This window comes from Lagopus muta, chromosome W (assembly GCF_023343835.1).
Source record: "Lagopus muta isolate bLagMut1 chromosome W, bLagMut1 primary, whole genome shotgun sequence".
Taxonomy (NCBI): Eukaryota; Metazoa; Chordata; class Aves; order Galliformes; family Phasianidae; genus Lagopus; species Lagopus muta.
This window is the reverse complement of record NC_064471.1, coordinates 43,091-57,197: the sequence shown is the minus strand read 5'-3', so window position 1 is coordinate 57,197 and position 14,107 is coordinate 43,091. Positions and strand designations below refer to the sequence as shown.

Genomic DNA, 14,107 nt, shown 5'->3' with positions numbered 1-14,107 from the left:
ATCAGTACTGGTTAGGGCATGGAGGTCCAACCTTTTGGCTTGCCTGGACTGCATTGAGTAAAAAGGAGTTAATTCTGGCTTATTTGGCTGTTTTGGTTGTTGCTGATTAATGAGTATGCACCTGTTGGTGTGCTTGGCTCAGTGAGGATGAGCCACCGTGATGGCATGGCAACAGGAGACAGGAATGAATACTTATTACTAGCTGTTTTGGGCTGAGGGCCTCAGGTTGGATGTGTCTCGGGTAGGTGCTGACCTACTGGAAAGGAGTTCTGAGGAGAAGGATCTAGGGATCCTGGTGCACAACAGATTGGCCATGAGCTGGCAATGTGCCCTTGTGGCTGAGAAGGCCAATGATATCCTGGTGTGCATTAAAAAAGCGTGGCCAGCAAATTAAGGGAGGTTACCTCCCGCTTTGACCTGATGAGACGACATCTGGAGTATTGTGTCTAGTTCTGGGATCCTCAGTTCAAGAAAGACAGACAATTACTGAAGAGAGTCCAGCAGAGGTTGGCAAAGATGATTAGAAGCCTGGATCATCACTCATGAGGAAAGGCTGAGACCTCGGACCAACATAATGGCTGTGTATGTTTAAAAAACAACATAGAATGGCCTGGGTTGAAAAGGACCACAATGATCATCGAGTTTCAACCCCCCAGCTATGTGCAGGGTCACCAACCACTAGACCAGGATGCCCAGAGCCACATCCAGCCTGGCTTTGAATGCCTCCAGGGATGGGGCATCCACAACCTCCTTGGGCAACCTGTTCCAGTGCGTCACCATCCTCTGTGTGAAGAACTTCCTCCTAATAACTAACCTAAACCTCCCCTGTCTCAGTTTAAAACCATTCCCCCTTGTCCTATCAATATCCACCCTTGTAAACAGCCATTCCCCCTCCTGTTTATACGCTCCCTTCAAGTACTGGAAGGCCACAATGAGCTCTCCCCGGAGCCTTCTCTTTGCCAAGCTAAACAAGCCCAGTTACCTCAACCTTTCCTCACAGGAGGGGTGCTCCAGCCCTCTGATCATCTTAGTGGCCCGTCTCTGGACATGCTCCAAGAGCTCCACGTCCTTCCTGTACTGGGGGCCCCAGGCCTGGATGCAGTACTCCAGATGGGGCCTCACAAGAGCCTAGTAGAGGGGGACAATCACCTCCCTTCCCCTGCTGGCCACCCCTTTTTTAATGCAGCCCAGAACACAGTAGGCCTTCTGGGCTGCAAGCGCATGCTGCTGGCTCATGTCCAGCTTCTCATCCACCAGGACCCCCAAGTCCTTCTCTGCAGGGCTGCTCTCATGGAGATCTTCCCCTAGTTTGTATAAACACCTGGGATTGCCCCAACCCAAGTGCAGCACCCTGCACTTGGCCTTGTTGAACCTCATTAGGTTTTCATGGGCCCACTTCTCCAGCCTGTCCAGGGTCCCTCTGGATGGCTTCCCTTCCTTCCGATATATCAGCTGCACCGCTCTACTTGGTGTCATACTCAGTCTTGCTGAGGGTGCACTCGATGCCGTCGTCTATGTCATTGATGAAGATGTTGAAGAGCACTGGTCCCCAGGCTGACCCCAAGGGACACCACATGTGACTGGCCTCCACCCTGACACAGAGCCATTGATCACAACCCTTTGGCTGTGTCCAGCCAGCCAATTCCTAATCCATCAAACTATTTAGCCTAAAGGAACGAAGGCCGAGAGGGAATCTTATCAATGCTTTTAAATAGCTAAAGGGAGGGTGGGGTTAGTCTCTTTTTAGTGGTGCCTAGTGACAGGACAAGGGGCGATGATTACAAACTGGAACACAAGAAGCTCAATCTGAACATGAGGAAAAATTTATTTGAGCGTGTGGCAGAGCACTGGAACAAGCTGCCCAGAGTGGTGGAGTCTCCTCTGGAAACGTTCAAAACCCACCTGGATGTTGTCTTCTGCAAACTACTCCAGAGGTCCCTTCCAACCCCTACGATACTGTGATTCTGTAATGGTAATAGAAGGATATTGCAATTGAATTATCTTCAGTGTTAAAGGGGAGGCCCTTGTTTTTGAAGGGAGTGGCTGTTTTGTTAGTCTTCAGAAAGCAAGCAGTTTAGAGAAGGATCAGCTAACAATTGTAAATCAAATATGAGAGGCAAGGTTACGACTTTTGTCCAAATTTTAATAGTTTTCTTAGATTTACTAAATATGTATGTATCAAAAAGGAGAAAAAAAAAAACCGAGATTGATGCTTTAACGACTGCAATTGCTTCATTGGATAGTATAAATTATAACAGTAAAGCTATTTATTAATCTATTCTAGTGTTTCCAGTCATTACAAATGTTTGCATGGTCTGAAGTAACTCAGTCTTTTGTGTTGGGGTGGGAAATGTTTCCTTAACTGTGCATAGCATTTATGCTGATTAGTCAAGTTGCATGGAGTGCTGCAAAATGTTTGTGTGCTGTTAGCATTGTGTATGAACTGTGTAATAAAAGCAATAATTTTGTGTGTAGTTCATGAAGCAGCTCAGTCACAATTGTAGTTTTTTAAGTATCCTTGAATATCTGCCAGTTTATTCCTGTTTATTTTAGCAATTGGAGATGAACAGTTGTTTGTATTGGCTTTACCTTCTTTAGACTGTGTCTGTCTGAGTGGTATGTTGAGTTACATAGGTATAAACCAGAGGTAATGTTTGAAATAATCAAACATTCAGAGTGCAAATATGAAATTTTGCAAACATGCTTCCAATGAAGAAGAAGAAGAAGAAAGGGGGGGGGGGGGGGGGGGGGGGAAACAGAAAAAAAAAAAAAAAATACAACAGAAAAAAACAAAACCAACAACCCTGAGCCACATTAGTATGTTTCAATTTAATTTGAACCTTTCAAAAGTAAAATAAATACTATCCTACAAGGTAGTGCAGAAATAGATTGTTCTTAGTTTTCAGTTCAAAAACATATTCTATGCAGTGCTAGCATAACATTTCTTCTGAAAACTACTTTACAGAATGCTGGAGCAGTGATTGGAAAAGGTGGCAAAAATATTAAGGCACTTCGTACAGATGTGAGTATGAGTTTTGAATTGATTTAGTACCAGTTCTTTGAGAGCACTACATAGAAAACTTGTGTACATTTCTATAAATTTATAAATTCAACTCTAGTCATCTCAGCAATTGCAACAGCAATTATAAGCTTTTTATGATTGTTAGAGGAGATAACAAGCTTTTCAGTTTATATTGTAATTAAATTTCAGCTTCAGTCATGTAGGACGGTAGGTTTATATTAAACTACTTTGCTTTCAGTCTAGTTTTCTCTACATTATGCACTTCAAATCTTTAATTCAATATCTTTAATTACAAATATTGGCAAAGATTAAAACCCTTAACTGTACCATTTTGTGTGAATAATACTATTGAAAGCCATTACAAGTGGCTGGCTTAACTCAGTGATAGGCAATGCTTTAATTTCTTTTAGGGGAGGGGAAAAATAATGGTCCATCTCTTGCTATTAAATAGTTTGGACATGATGCACAAAAGCATGAATGTTAAGTCTGCATGATTTAAATGTGTATAGAACAATAAAGAAACACTTTACACTGAAGTGTTTTTAAGTGGTCATGGCTCATCTATTCAATTTTTGTAGTGGAATGACTGATGATTAGAGATATGCTCAGTATTAACATGTTAATAACATCTGGCAGTTTTTCTTGAATTTAATTTGTTTACACTTCTGTACTTAGCATCAGCTACAATTCCAGCATTTTTTTCAAGCAAGACTGTATTCAACACAATATTTGGTATTATATCATTGCAGAATCATTTCCAACTAAGTTCATGACCTATAGTGACTAGTATTGAAAATTAAGTTTTAATGGTCAGGAATCGTTCATACACTCACTAACTTTATCAGCTAATGTTTTTGTTTCATTGCTTTTAAGTAAATAAATACATCATATAAGTCAATATAACTTAAATTGGTCTAGAATGCTTTCTTTCCAATTCGCCCAATGTTTTAGTAATATGGAGCTCAACAAGTTTTGTGTCTACCCTCATGAGCCAGCCTGCTACTGAAACCTCGTGTTAAAAGTAAAAAGTAGTTTAGACAGATAAAAATAACTCCTTAAGATCCGTGCTGTTGAGCTGGTGACTGTAGCAGCTGTAGCAGCAATTTGTTAATGTAATCTTCAGAATAACTTAAGCTTGTTTAATTAATGGAGAATAATAAGTATAGTTTGTATTAAATTAAAATTTATTGCTTTTCCCCCTTTTCCCTCTCCTTGTGTTGTGTGTGTTTTTTTTTTTGTTTTTTTTTTTTTTTTTTTGTATTTTGTTTTGGCTGTATATCTCCGTTGCCCATGTACTGGATCGCCTTGCCCTTGCATTACCCACCGTGACATTGGCCCATCTGCCCTGAATGCCCATGTGAAAACCCTGGTTGGCTATGCCCAAAAATGTGCCCATTGCCAAATGGGAGCTATACTTGACAACTTCTGATTGAATACCCTTGCCCAATGCCGACATCCATGAACATCTGTGACCAATGCAGTACAATGCAAGTGTTTCAGTCCCAGACAGCAGTGGCCCCGAGCGGTATGTCCCAGCAGTTTATGCCTTGCTGCCTGATTAGAAACAGATAAATGTATTTTATTACCTGCCATTTAGATAATTAAATAGTATCCGTGTATAGACTGTGTATTGTTTTGTTTCTGTTTTTCTTCAGGTTTTCTGTTATTATCTAACCCATTAAGTCTTTCTGTCACTGATTTTTTTTTTTTTACATGACTTGCCCACTTAAACAATCTACTGCTTTTATTTTGATGAAAGGATTACAGTTTCAAGTGCTGCATATTCACTGTATTGTAAATCAAATTGCTTCCAGAGTCTCTTGCTCTTTGTGGCCCATCTTGCTTCTCCTAATAGTGTCTGTTTTTAATTATTTCTGATGAAATAACTGGTTCACTTCACTTATTGTGTTCCATTTTTATTTTGAAGGTGTTTTTTCTTATTTTTAATTTGTTTGTTTTGTCTTTTATTTGCCTTTCTGTTATTGCAGAGCCCATTAATAATCTAATTTCTCACTGGTCTCACAATCTCACTCTAGATATGTAGAAAAAGTGTAGATGCAAGTGGTCAATGCTGCAAGAATTGTGTGCCACTTTTAACAATGTAATATAAAGGATATCCTAAATTAGTGATGATGAGGAACATGGGTATTCACTTCTGCTTCAGTTCTGTATGGATTTCTTGCCCATTTAATCCGAGCCCTCCTGAAAGTTCTTGCTTGCTCTTTCTTGCTTACTCTCACAGCAAGACCTACCTATTCTTATATAATGAGCATAAACCAAGATGCATGTGTTGTAAATTCAGTGAGCAGGTTTACTCTAGGTGGGGAATATTAATTGTATGTTCTTCTATATAGTTAAGTCTTGTTAGAATTTCATATGTAATTATGAATATGACATTCGCTGCTACTACTTTTTTTTTTATACTTCCATGCTTTCTAACATTGACTTCTGACAGCATCTTGAGTATAAGTGCAGATACAGAGACAATTGGAGAAATATTGAAGAAGATTATCCCTACTTTAGAAGAGGTATGTCTCTTGGGTTTGTTTCTTCAGAGGTATAAGATTAGGTTTTAAAGCGAAATTATTCTAGATGATTGTGTGATAGTTGCATTATATTAAGTTTTTCTTTTTTTTTAAAGGCCTATGGAACTCAAACTGTGTTGCTGTTTTGGGGGGGGAGTTGACAGAGGATAGAGACGGTCTCTTACAAAATTAATATTTAGAACAGCATCTTCTCCTTCAAAACACTTGTCTCCTGACTTGTTCAGCTTCCAGTTTCAAGTAGTTGTACTGTGATTTCCATTGTCTTGACTTTGTAAGCAAGTTTGTTGTGCTATTTGATATCTTATGAAAGTTTTATACAAACGTAAAAAAAAAAAAAAGTATGTATATATATATATATATACACGCACACATATATATGGAAAACTAACTTGACATCACCTGTTGAGGTAAAGTGCCTAAATCAATGTGATTTTTATAATTGCAAATACAGTTGAACAAGTCCATGCTATGATATTTGCAGGAAAAAAAACTTAACACTTAATTTAAAAAAATAGTATGTACTATAATCTTATTTTTCCCCCATGTTTAATATTTTATTCTTTCCATACATGCATTTTTCTTATAGTATCAGCACTACAAAGGTAGTGACTTTGACTGTGAACTAAGGCTTCTAATTCACCAAAGTCTGGCAGGAGGAATCATTGGTGTCAAGGGTGCTAAAATCAAAGAACTCAGAGAGGTACTGTTACCTGTTCTTTTTGGAGTGTTTCAAGTTCATAGCAAAGTGTACAAGTATCTTTTGTACAATATCTTTTGTACAATAATTCCTTCAGAACATATTTCATACATGATTTCAGTCTTTTATGTTTGAGCTGAGTAACTTATTGCAACTTTTTTGCAAACGATTAGAAATAAAATAGCTGTTTATGATAGAGCCTCGGATTTCCTACCAAACTTCTAAGCATATTTGCAGTAGAGTAACTTTCATAAACAAAGAATACTTTTTTAAGTTAAAATGGCATTCATCACTTCTGTAATGAACTGTGGAATAGACTATAGATCTATTGCTGATATTGAATGTGCAAAATGGTTTAGCATGGATGGATTTCCACTAACTCTAATGATGATAATTTAATGGATGTTTGGATTTTTTCTATATTTATTTTGTGGTGGATTTTCTGGTTGGTTTTTATTTGTTGTTGTTGTGGGTTTTGTTTGTTTGTTTGTTTTGCTTGTTTGTTTTGTTCTTAACTTCTACTTCCTTGAAGACCAATGTTTCCTTTTGTGAAGGTGTGAAGGAATTAGGTTTTGTTCTATGAAACTAGAGTTATTTTCTGTCCTTTCCTGGCATTACGTTAAAGGCAGTTCTAGGTCAGTTCAGGTGTAACTTGCAGTCTGTTTGTGGATTGAGGGCAGTAAGATAAATAGATGTAAGGTCCCCTCCAACCTAAGCCATTCTATGATAATTCTGACAACGTCACTGTTTTGTGTCCAAAATGTGTTTTTATTATATGTGAAGATTCTAAACCTGTAAGCTTACAATAGGTGATTCTTTTGCTAATATTCAATTAAATGACGGTTTATATGAGTCATAACTAAAAGCTTTTAAACTTCCAATCTTTTTTTTTTTTTTTTCATGTTCACAAAATTGGTTAAAGAACTTCTATACTTTTGTTTGAAGATTTTGTTTTTTCCTTAACAGAATACTCAGACCACCATTAAGCTCTTCCAAGAGTGTTGTCCTCATTCCACTGATAGAGTGGTGCTTATTGGTGGAAAACCTGATAGAGTTGTGGAATGTATCAAGATTATTTTGGATCTTATATCTGAGGTAACATTTTATTCATACATTAGTGCCTGTTAAAGTCAGGGTGAAAAATTGTATCTTTTCATTTCTATTTTTAATTAAGTACCTTTTCTCCAATAACAAATAAAGCGTTGGACTGTTAGCATAGTCTAAAATTATTCCTGTTTCTTATGTTTGAGATTTATTGTGGGTGTCTACTCATCTTGTACTGATGGACAGTCGGCTGAATGTGAGTCAGCAGTGTGCCCAGATGGCCAAGAAGGCCAGTAGCGTCTTGGCTTGTATCAGGAATGGTGTGGTGAGCAGGACTGGGGAAGTCATCCTGCCCCTGTACATGGCACTGGTGAGGCCTCACCTTGAGTACTGTGTTCAGTTTTGGGCGCCTCAGTACAGAAAGAACATGTAGGTGCTGGAGCAGGTTCAGACAAGGGCAGCAAGGCTTGTGAAGGGCTTGGAGAATATGCCCTACAAGGAGCGACCGAAGGAATTGGGGCTGTTTAGTGTGGGGAAGAGGAGGCTGAGGGGAGACCTTATTGCTCTCTTCCAATATCTGAAAGGTGACCGCAGTGGAAGTGGGGTTGGTCTCTTTTCACTGGTGGCAGGACGAGGGGAAACAGCCTGAAGTTGCGCCAGGGTAAGTTTGGGTTGGATATCAGGAAAAACGTCTTTACAGAAAGGGTTGTTAAGCACTGGAATAGGCTCCCCAGGGAGGTGGTTGAGTCACCATCCCTGAATGTGTTTAAAAACCATTTGGATGTGGTGCTCAGAGACATGATTTAGCAGAGGACTGTTAGAGTTAGGTTAGTATGGTTACATTGTGGTTGGACTTGATGATCTGTAAGGTCTTTTCCAACCTGAGTAATTCCATGATTCTGTGGTTCCATTATTGTGGAAGAGGGAAGCAATTTTTGGTACTGATGGACTGTTAGCTATGATCATTAAAAGAAGAAATTTAAAAATGGTGCGGAAGGGAGGGCTGCCTATCATTAACAGTTTCTCTCTCATAGTTCTCCATGCGTATTACTGTCCCTGACTTTCTTTTCAGCATTATGAAATCGGTAGCTTATTCAGAATGTATAAGCGTAACCGTCAGTGGTAACTGGTGTGTGTGTGTGTGTGTGTGTTTGTCTTAGTCTCCAATTAAAGGACGAGCCCAGCCTTATGATCCCAATTTCTATGATGAAACATATGACTACGGTGGCTTCACGATGATGTTTGATGATAGAAGGGGACGTCCTGTAGGCTTTCCAATGCGTGGAAGAGGAGGCTTTGATCGAATCCCTCCAAATCGTGGTGGGCGACCTATTCCTCCATCAAGAAGAGATTATGATGATATGAGCCCTCGCAGAGGTCCTCCACCACCTCCACCAGGCCGTGGTAGCAGAGGTGGCAGCAGAGCTCGTAATCTTCCTCTTCCTCCTCCTCCACCTCCTCGTGGCGGGTGAGTTGTTGTATAAATGCATTCTATAAAACTCAATTTGAGTACAATTTTCTGAGTTACGTTAATGTTTGCCGGACTTGTTTCGCAATTCCATGCTGATAGTGTTTGTACAGGATTGAGTGTGTATCGCACTAGAGAAATTTGAATTCATTTATTTCTGTAATGTAGCAGTCTATCAGGACTGGCTCAATGGCTCTATGTCCAGGTGGAGGCCGGTAACAAGCGGTGTCCCCCAAGGGTCTGTCTTGGGACCGGTGCTCTTTAACATCTTTATTAATGACATCGATGAGGGAATTGAGTGCACCCTCAGCAAGTTTGCTGACGACACCAAGCTGAGTGGTGCGGTTGATACGGTGGAAGGAAGGGATGCCATTCAGAGAGACCTCGACAGGCTGGAGGGCTGGGCTCGGGTGAACCTGATGAGGTTCAACACGGCAAAGTGTAGGGTTTTGCATTTGGGCCGGAAGAACCCCAGGCACCTGTACAGGCTGGGAGGAGTGGTCCTTGAGAGCAGCTCGGCAGAGAAGGACCTGGGGGTCCTGATGGACGAGAGACTGAATATGAGCCAGCAGTGCGCTCTGGCAGCTCGAAAGGCAAATGGGATCCTGGGCTCCATCAGGAGAGGGGTGGCCAGCAGGGACAGGGAGGTGATTGTCCCTCTCTACTTGGCTCTTGTGAGGCCCCATCTGGAGTACTGTGTCCAGGTGTGGAGCCCTCAGTACAAGAAAGACATAGAGATTTTGGAAAGGGTCCAGAGGAGGGCGACTAAGATGATCAGGGGGCTGGAGCACCTCCCCTATGAGGACAGGCTGAGGGAGTTGGGCTTGTTCAGCCTGGAGAAGAGAAGGCTGCGGGGTGACCTCATTGCAGCCTATCAATACCTGAAGGGAACCTACACCCAGGAGGGGAGTAAACTCTTCAAAAGGGCTGACAACAGCAGGACTAGGGGAAATGGTTTTAAGTTGAGGGAGGGAAGATTTAGGTTAGATGTTAGGGGGAAGTTCTTTACTAGGAGAGTGGTTAGGCCCTGGAACGGGCTGCCCAGGGAGGTTGTGGATGCCCCGTCCTTGGACGTGTTTAAGGCCAGGCTGGACGGGGTCCTGGGCAACCTGATCTGAATATGTATGTTTGGTGGCCCTGCTAGGCAGGGGGGTTGGAATTACATGATCCTTGGGGTCCCTTCCAACCCGGGTGATTCTGTGATTCTGTGATTCTGTGATTCTGTGATTCTGTGATTCTGTGATTCTGTGATTCTGTGATTCTGTGATTCTGTGATTCTGTGATTCTGTGATTCTGTGATTCTGTGATTCTGTGATTCTGTGATTCTGTGATTCTGTGATTCTGTGATTCTGTGATTCTGTGATTCTGTGATTCTGTGATTCTGTGATTCTGTGATTCTGTGATTCTGTGATTCTGTGATTCTGTGATTCTGTGATTCTGTGATTCTGTGATTCTGTGATTCTGTGATTCTGTGATTCTGTGATTCTGTGATTCTGTGATTCTGTGATTCTGTGATTCTGTGATTCTGTGATTCTGTGATTCTGTGACTGTAGTCAATATTTCTGTAACTTTAGTTTATGTCATTTGGAACTTGGCTAAAACAATCAATCTGAGTTGTGTGCAAGTCATGAAAATGAATGTTTGAATGGGAGTATATAACCTAATTTATAACATGAGTTCTGTGCTGCTGCTTTTATCATTTTAGAGATCTTATGTCTTATGACCGAAGGGGCAGACCTGGAGACCGTTATGATGGAATGGTAGGAGTTAAAAATTCATATTGTTCTTTTTAGTGTAATTAGTTAACACGTAGAATATCTGAAGTAATTCTTCTTGAATACATACACGTGTCTTGACATGCATGCTTATGATAAACTTGGATAGTAACAAAATGTTTTTTTCCTGTACATATAATCCCTCTGGAAGGTGAATGTTTGGGGTCTAAAGGATATTTGTGTTGTGATCTGCTGTGTGCTTTTCTGTAGTTTGTTTTTCATATATTTGTTTTTTGTTATTTGTTCTTTGATTTTTTTTTTTAGCTTTGTTTTGTCTTGGTTTTCCTACCTGCCATTAACAGAAAGTCATAGACCATGGTCTGTGCAGGTTTTATTGTGTTGCCTTCTTGAATTTTATTTTATTTTTTATTGAGAATGTGTTGTGGTTTAACTCAGCAGGTGGCTAAGTACCACGAAGTTGTTCATTCACACCCTTTCCAGTTAGATGGGAGAGAGGTGGGGGGGTTAGAATTTGTGGGTTGAGGTGAAATTACTAAGACAGAGAAAAGGGAAAGGATAATAGTTATGACTAGTATATATATATGTATATATATATATATATGTGTGTGTGTATATGTACACATTATGGGTCAGCCAGTAGCGAGCAATTGCTTGTGCATCACTTGTTATATATATATATATATATATATATATATATATATATATATGCATGCACACACCCACTGATTAATGACCAGCTACCTCCCCTGAGCAGCAGAAAAAAGAGATGAACTCCCACCTACCTTCTTCAAATCTCTTTCCACATGATGTCATATGGTATGGAATATTCATTTGGCTAATTTAAGTCAGCTGTCCTAATTCTGTTCCCTCCCAGCTTTTTTGGGCCCATCACTGTGAGTGAGTGGCCTTGGCTCTGTACAACACTGCTTAGCAGCAACTATAAACATGAGTGTGTTATCAACATTGTTTTTCTTCAAGAACCAAAGCATAGCATCATATGAGACACTCTGAAGAAAACAATTCTGCCCCAGCTGAAACTAAGACAGGTGACAGAAATGGGAATTGTGGGCTTGTCAGAACAGGAGAATATGTTAGAACAATGTTCTATTAAGAATGTTTGTATGAATCAGATTTTTGTTAAAGGAATTTTAACACATCTGTTGGAAAGCATGAATAATATTTATAAAAAGCTCTAGTTGGTCTGGTAGGTAATTATTTGTTTAAATCAATTTTTGTCTACATGCTGATTTTGCTTTCAAAAAAAAAAGTCTACTATAATTCCAAATGCTTTGGAGTCATGGCCTCTGCGAAGTTGAATTTTGAATGAAATTAGATGTGTTCAACCATGTTAATGCTAATGAGGGAAGTGGTAGCTCCTATGCTACCTCCCTTGGGTGGTAGTTTTGGAAGGCATGGAACCCCAGGAAGGCTGGAAATACTTTAAGGAAGTTATTGTAAAGGTGCAGGAGCTGACCGTCCCTAAGTCATGGAAGACAAGACAATGGGCAAGGAGGCTGGACTGGCTGAGCAGAGACCTTTGGCTGGAACTCAAGAGCAAAAGGGAAGTTTATGGTATTTGGAAGAGTGGGCAAGCAACTTATGACTATTACAAGTATGTAGTGAAGCTGTGAAGGGAGAAAACAAGAAAAGTCAAAGCCCAGCTAGAACTGAATTTGGCCACTAAGGTGAAGGACAACAATAAATATTTCTATAAATACATCAGCAGTAAGAGAAGCGCTAGGGAGAATCTCCATCCCTTGTTGGATGCTGAGGGCAACCTGGTGACCAAGGATCAGGATAAGGCTGAGGTACTTAATGCGTTCTTTGCCTCGGTCTTTAATAGTAAGACTTGTTACTCCCTGGGCACACAGCCCTTGTGCTGGTAGATAAGGATGGGGAACAGAATAGGGCCTGTATAATCCATGATGAGATGGTTTTGGACCTGCTCCGAAAGCTGGGTGCTCACAAGTCCATGGGGCTGGATGGATTGCCCCCTAGAATGCTGAGGGTGTTGGCGGATGTGGTTGCCAAGCCACTCTCCATCATTCTTCGGCAGTCCTGGCTAACTGGGAATGTCCTGGCGGACTGGAGACTGGCAAATGTGACGCCCATCTTCAAAAAGGGCCAGAAAGATGATCCTGGTAGCTACAGACCTATCAGTCTCACCTCGGTGCCAGGAAAGGTTATGGAACGGATAATCTCGGGAGCCATCATGGACCAGTTAAAGGTCAACCAGGGGATCAGGCCCGGTCAGCATAAGTTTATGAATGGTAGGTCCTGTTTGACAAACCTGATTTCATTCTATGACAAGGTGATCCGCTTAGTGGATGAAGGTAAGGCTGTTGATGTGGTCTGCCTGGACATCAGTAAGGACTTTGACACTGTCCCCCACAACATTCTCATGGAGAATCTGTCTGCCCATGGTTTGGATGGGCATATGTTCTGCTGGGTGAAGCACTGGCTGCATGGCTGGGCCCAAAGAGTTGTGTTCAATGGAGTTAAATTCAGTTGGCGGCCGGTCACAAGTGGTGTCCCCTGCGGCTCGGTACTGGGGCCGCTTCTATTTAACATCTTTATTAATGATCTTGACAAGGGGATTGAGTGGAATCCTTCAGGACGTTTGCAGACAACAGCAAGTTGGGAGGGAGTGTTGATCTGCCAGAGGGGAGAAAGGCACTACAGAGGGACTTGGATAGGCTAGATTGATGGGCCAAGGCAAACTATGAGTTTCAATAGGACCAAGTGTTGGGTCCTGCGTTTTGGTCACAACAGCCTCAGACAACACTACAGGCTTGAGGAGGAGTGGCTGGAAAGCTGCCTGACGGAAAGGGACCTAAGTGTACTCATGGACAGTCAGCTGAATGTGAGTCAGCAGTGTGCCCAGATGGCCAAGAAGGCCAGTAGCGTCTTGGCTTGTATCAGGAATGGTGTGGTGAGCAGGACTGGGGAAGTCATCCTGCCCCTGTAAATGGCACTGGTGAGGCCTCACCTTGAGTACTGTGTTCAGTTTTGGGCGCCTCAGTACAGAAAGAACATGTAGGTGCTGGAGCAGGTTCAGACAAGGGCAGCAAGGCTTGTGAAGGGCTTGGAGAATATGCCCTACAAGGAGCGACCGAAGGAATTGGGGCTGTTTAGTGTGGGGAAGAGGAGGCTGAGGGGAGACCTTATTGCTCTCTTCCAATATCTGAAAGGTGACCGCAGTGGAAGTGGGGTTGGTCTCTTTTCACTGGTGGCAGGACGAGGGGAAACAGCCTGAAGTTGCGCCAGGGTAAGTTTGGGTTGGATATCAGGAAAAACGTCTTTACAGAAAGGGTTGTTAAGCACTGGAATAGGCTCCCCAGGGAGGTGGTTGAGTCACCATCCCTGAATGTGTTTAAAAACCATTTGGATGTGGTGCTCAGAGACATGATTTAGCAGAGGACTGTTAGAGTTAGGTTAGTATGGTTACATTGTGGTTGGACTTGATGATCTGTAAGGTCTTTTCCAACCTGAGTAATTCCATGATTCTGTGGTTCCATTATTGTGGAAGAGGGAAGCAATTTTTGGTACTGATGGACTGTTAGCTATGATCATTAAAAGAAGAAATTTAAAAAT

The 14,107-nt window shown here is 41.4% G+C and overlaps 1 protein-coding gene across 3 annotated transcripts in view; it reads left to right on the top strand.

Annotated features, from left to right (window-relative positions):
- The window catches only part of LOC125686437 (heterogeneous nuclear ribonucleoprotein K), a 29,261-nt gene that overhangs the window by 2,468 nt on the left and 12,686 nt on the right, over window positions 1-14,107 (top strand). For all 3 annotated transcript variants that reach the window (XM_048930410.1, XM_048930411.1, XM_048930409.1), the window contains exons 5-11: window positions 2,966-3,022; window positions 4,504-4,547; window positions 5,478-5,550; window positions 6,155-6,268; window positions 7,232-7,360; window positions 8,470-8,777; window positions 10,483-10,537. In XM_048930410.1, the coding sequence (XP_048786367.1) occupies window positions 2,966-3,022; window positions 4,504-4,547; window positions 5,478-5,550; window positions 6,155-6,268; window positions 7,232-7,360; window positions 8,470-8,777; window positions 10,483-10,537 (780 nt within the window). The remainder of the gene's footprint in view (window positions 1-2,965; window positions 3,023-4,503; window positions 4,548-5,477; window positions 5,551-6,154; window positions 6,269-7,231; window positions 7,361-8,469; window positions 8,778-10,482; window positions 10,538-14,107) is intronic.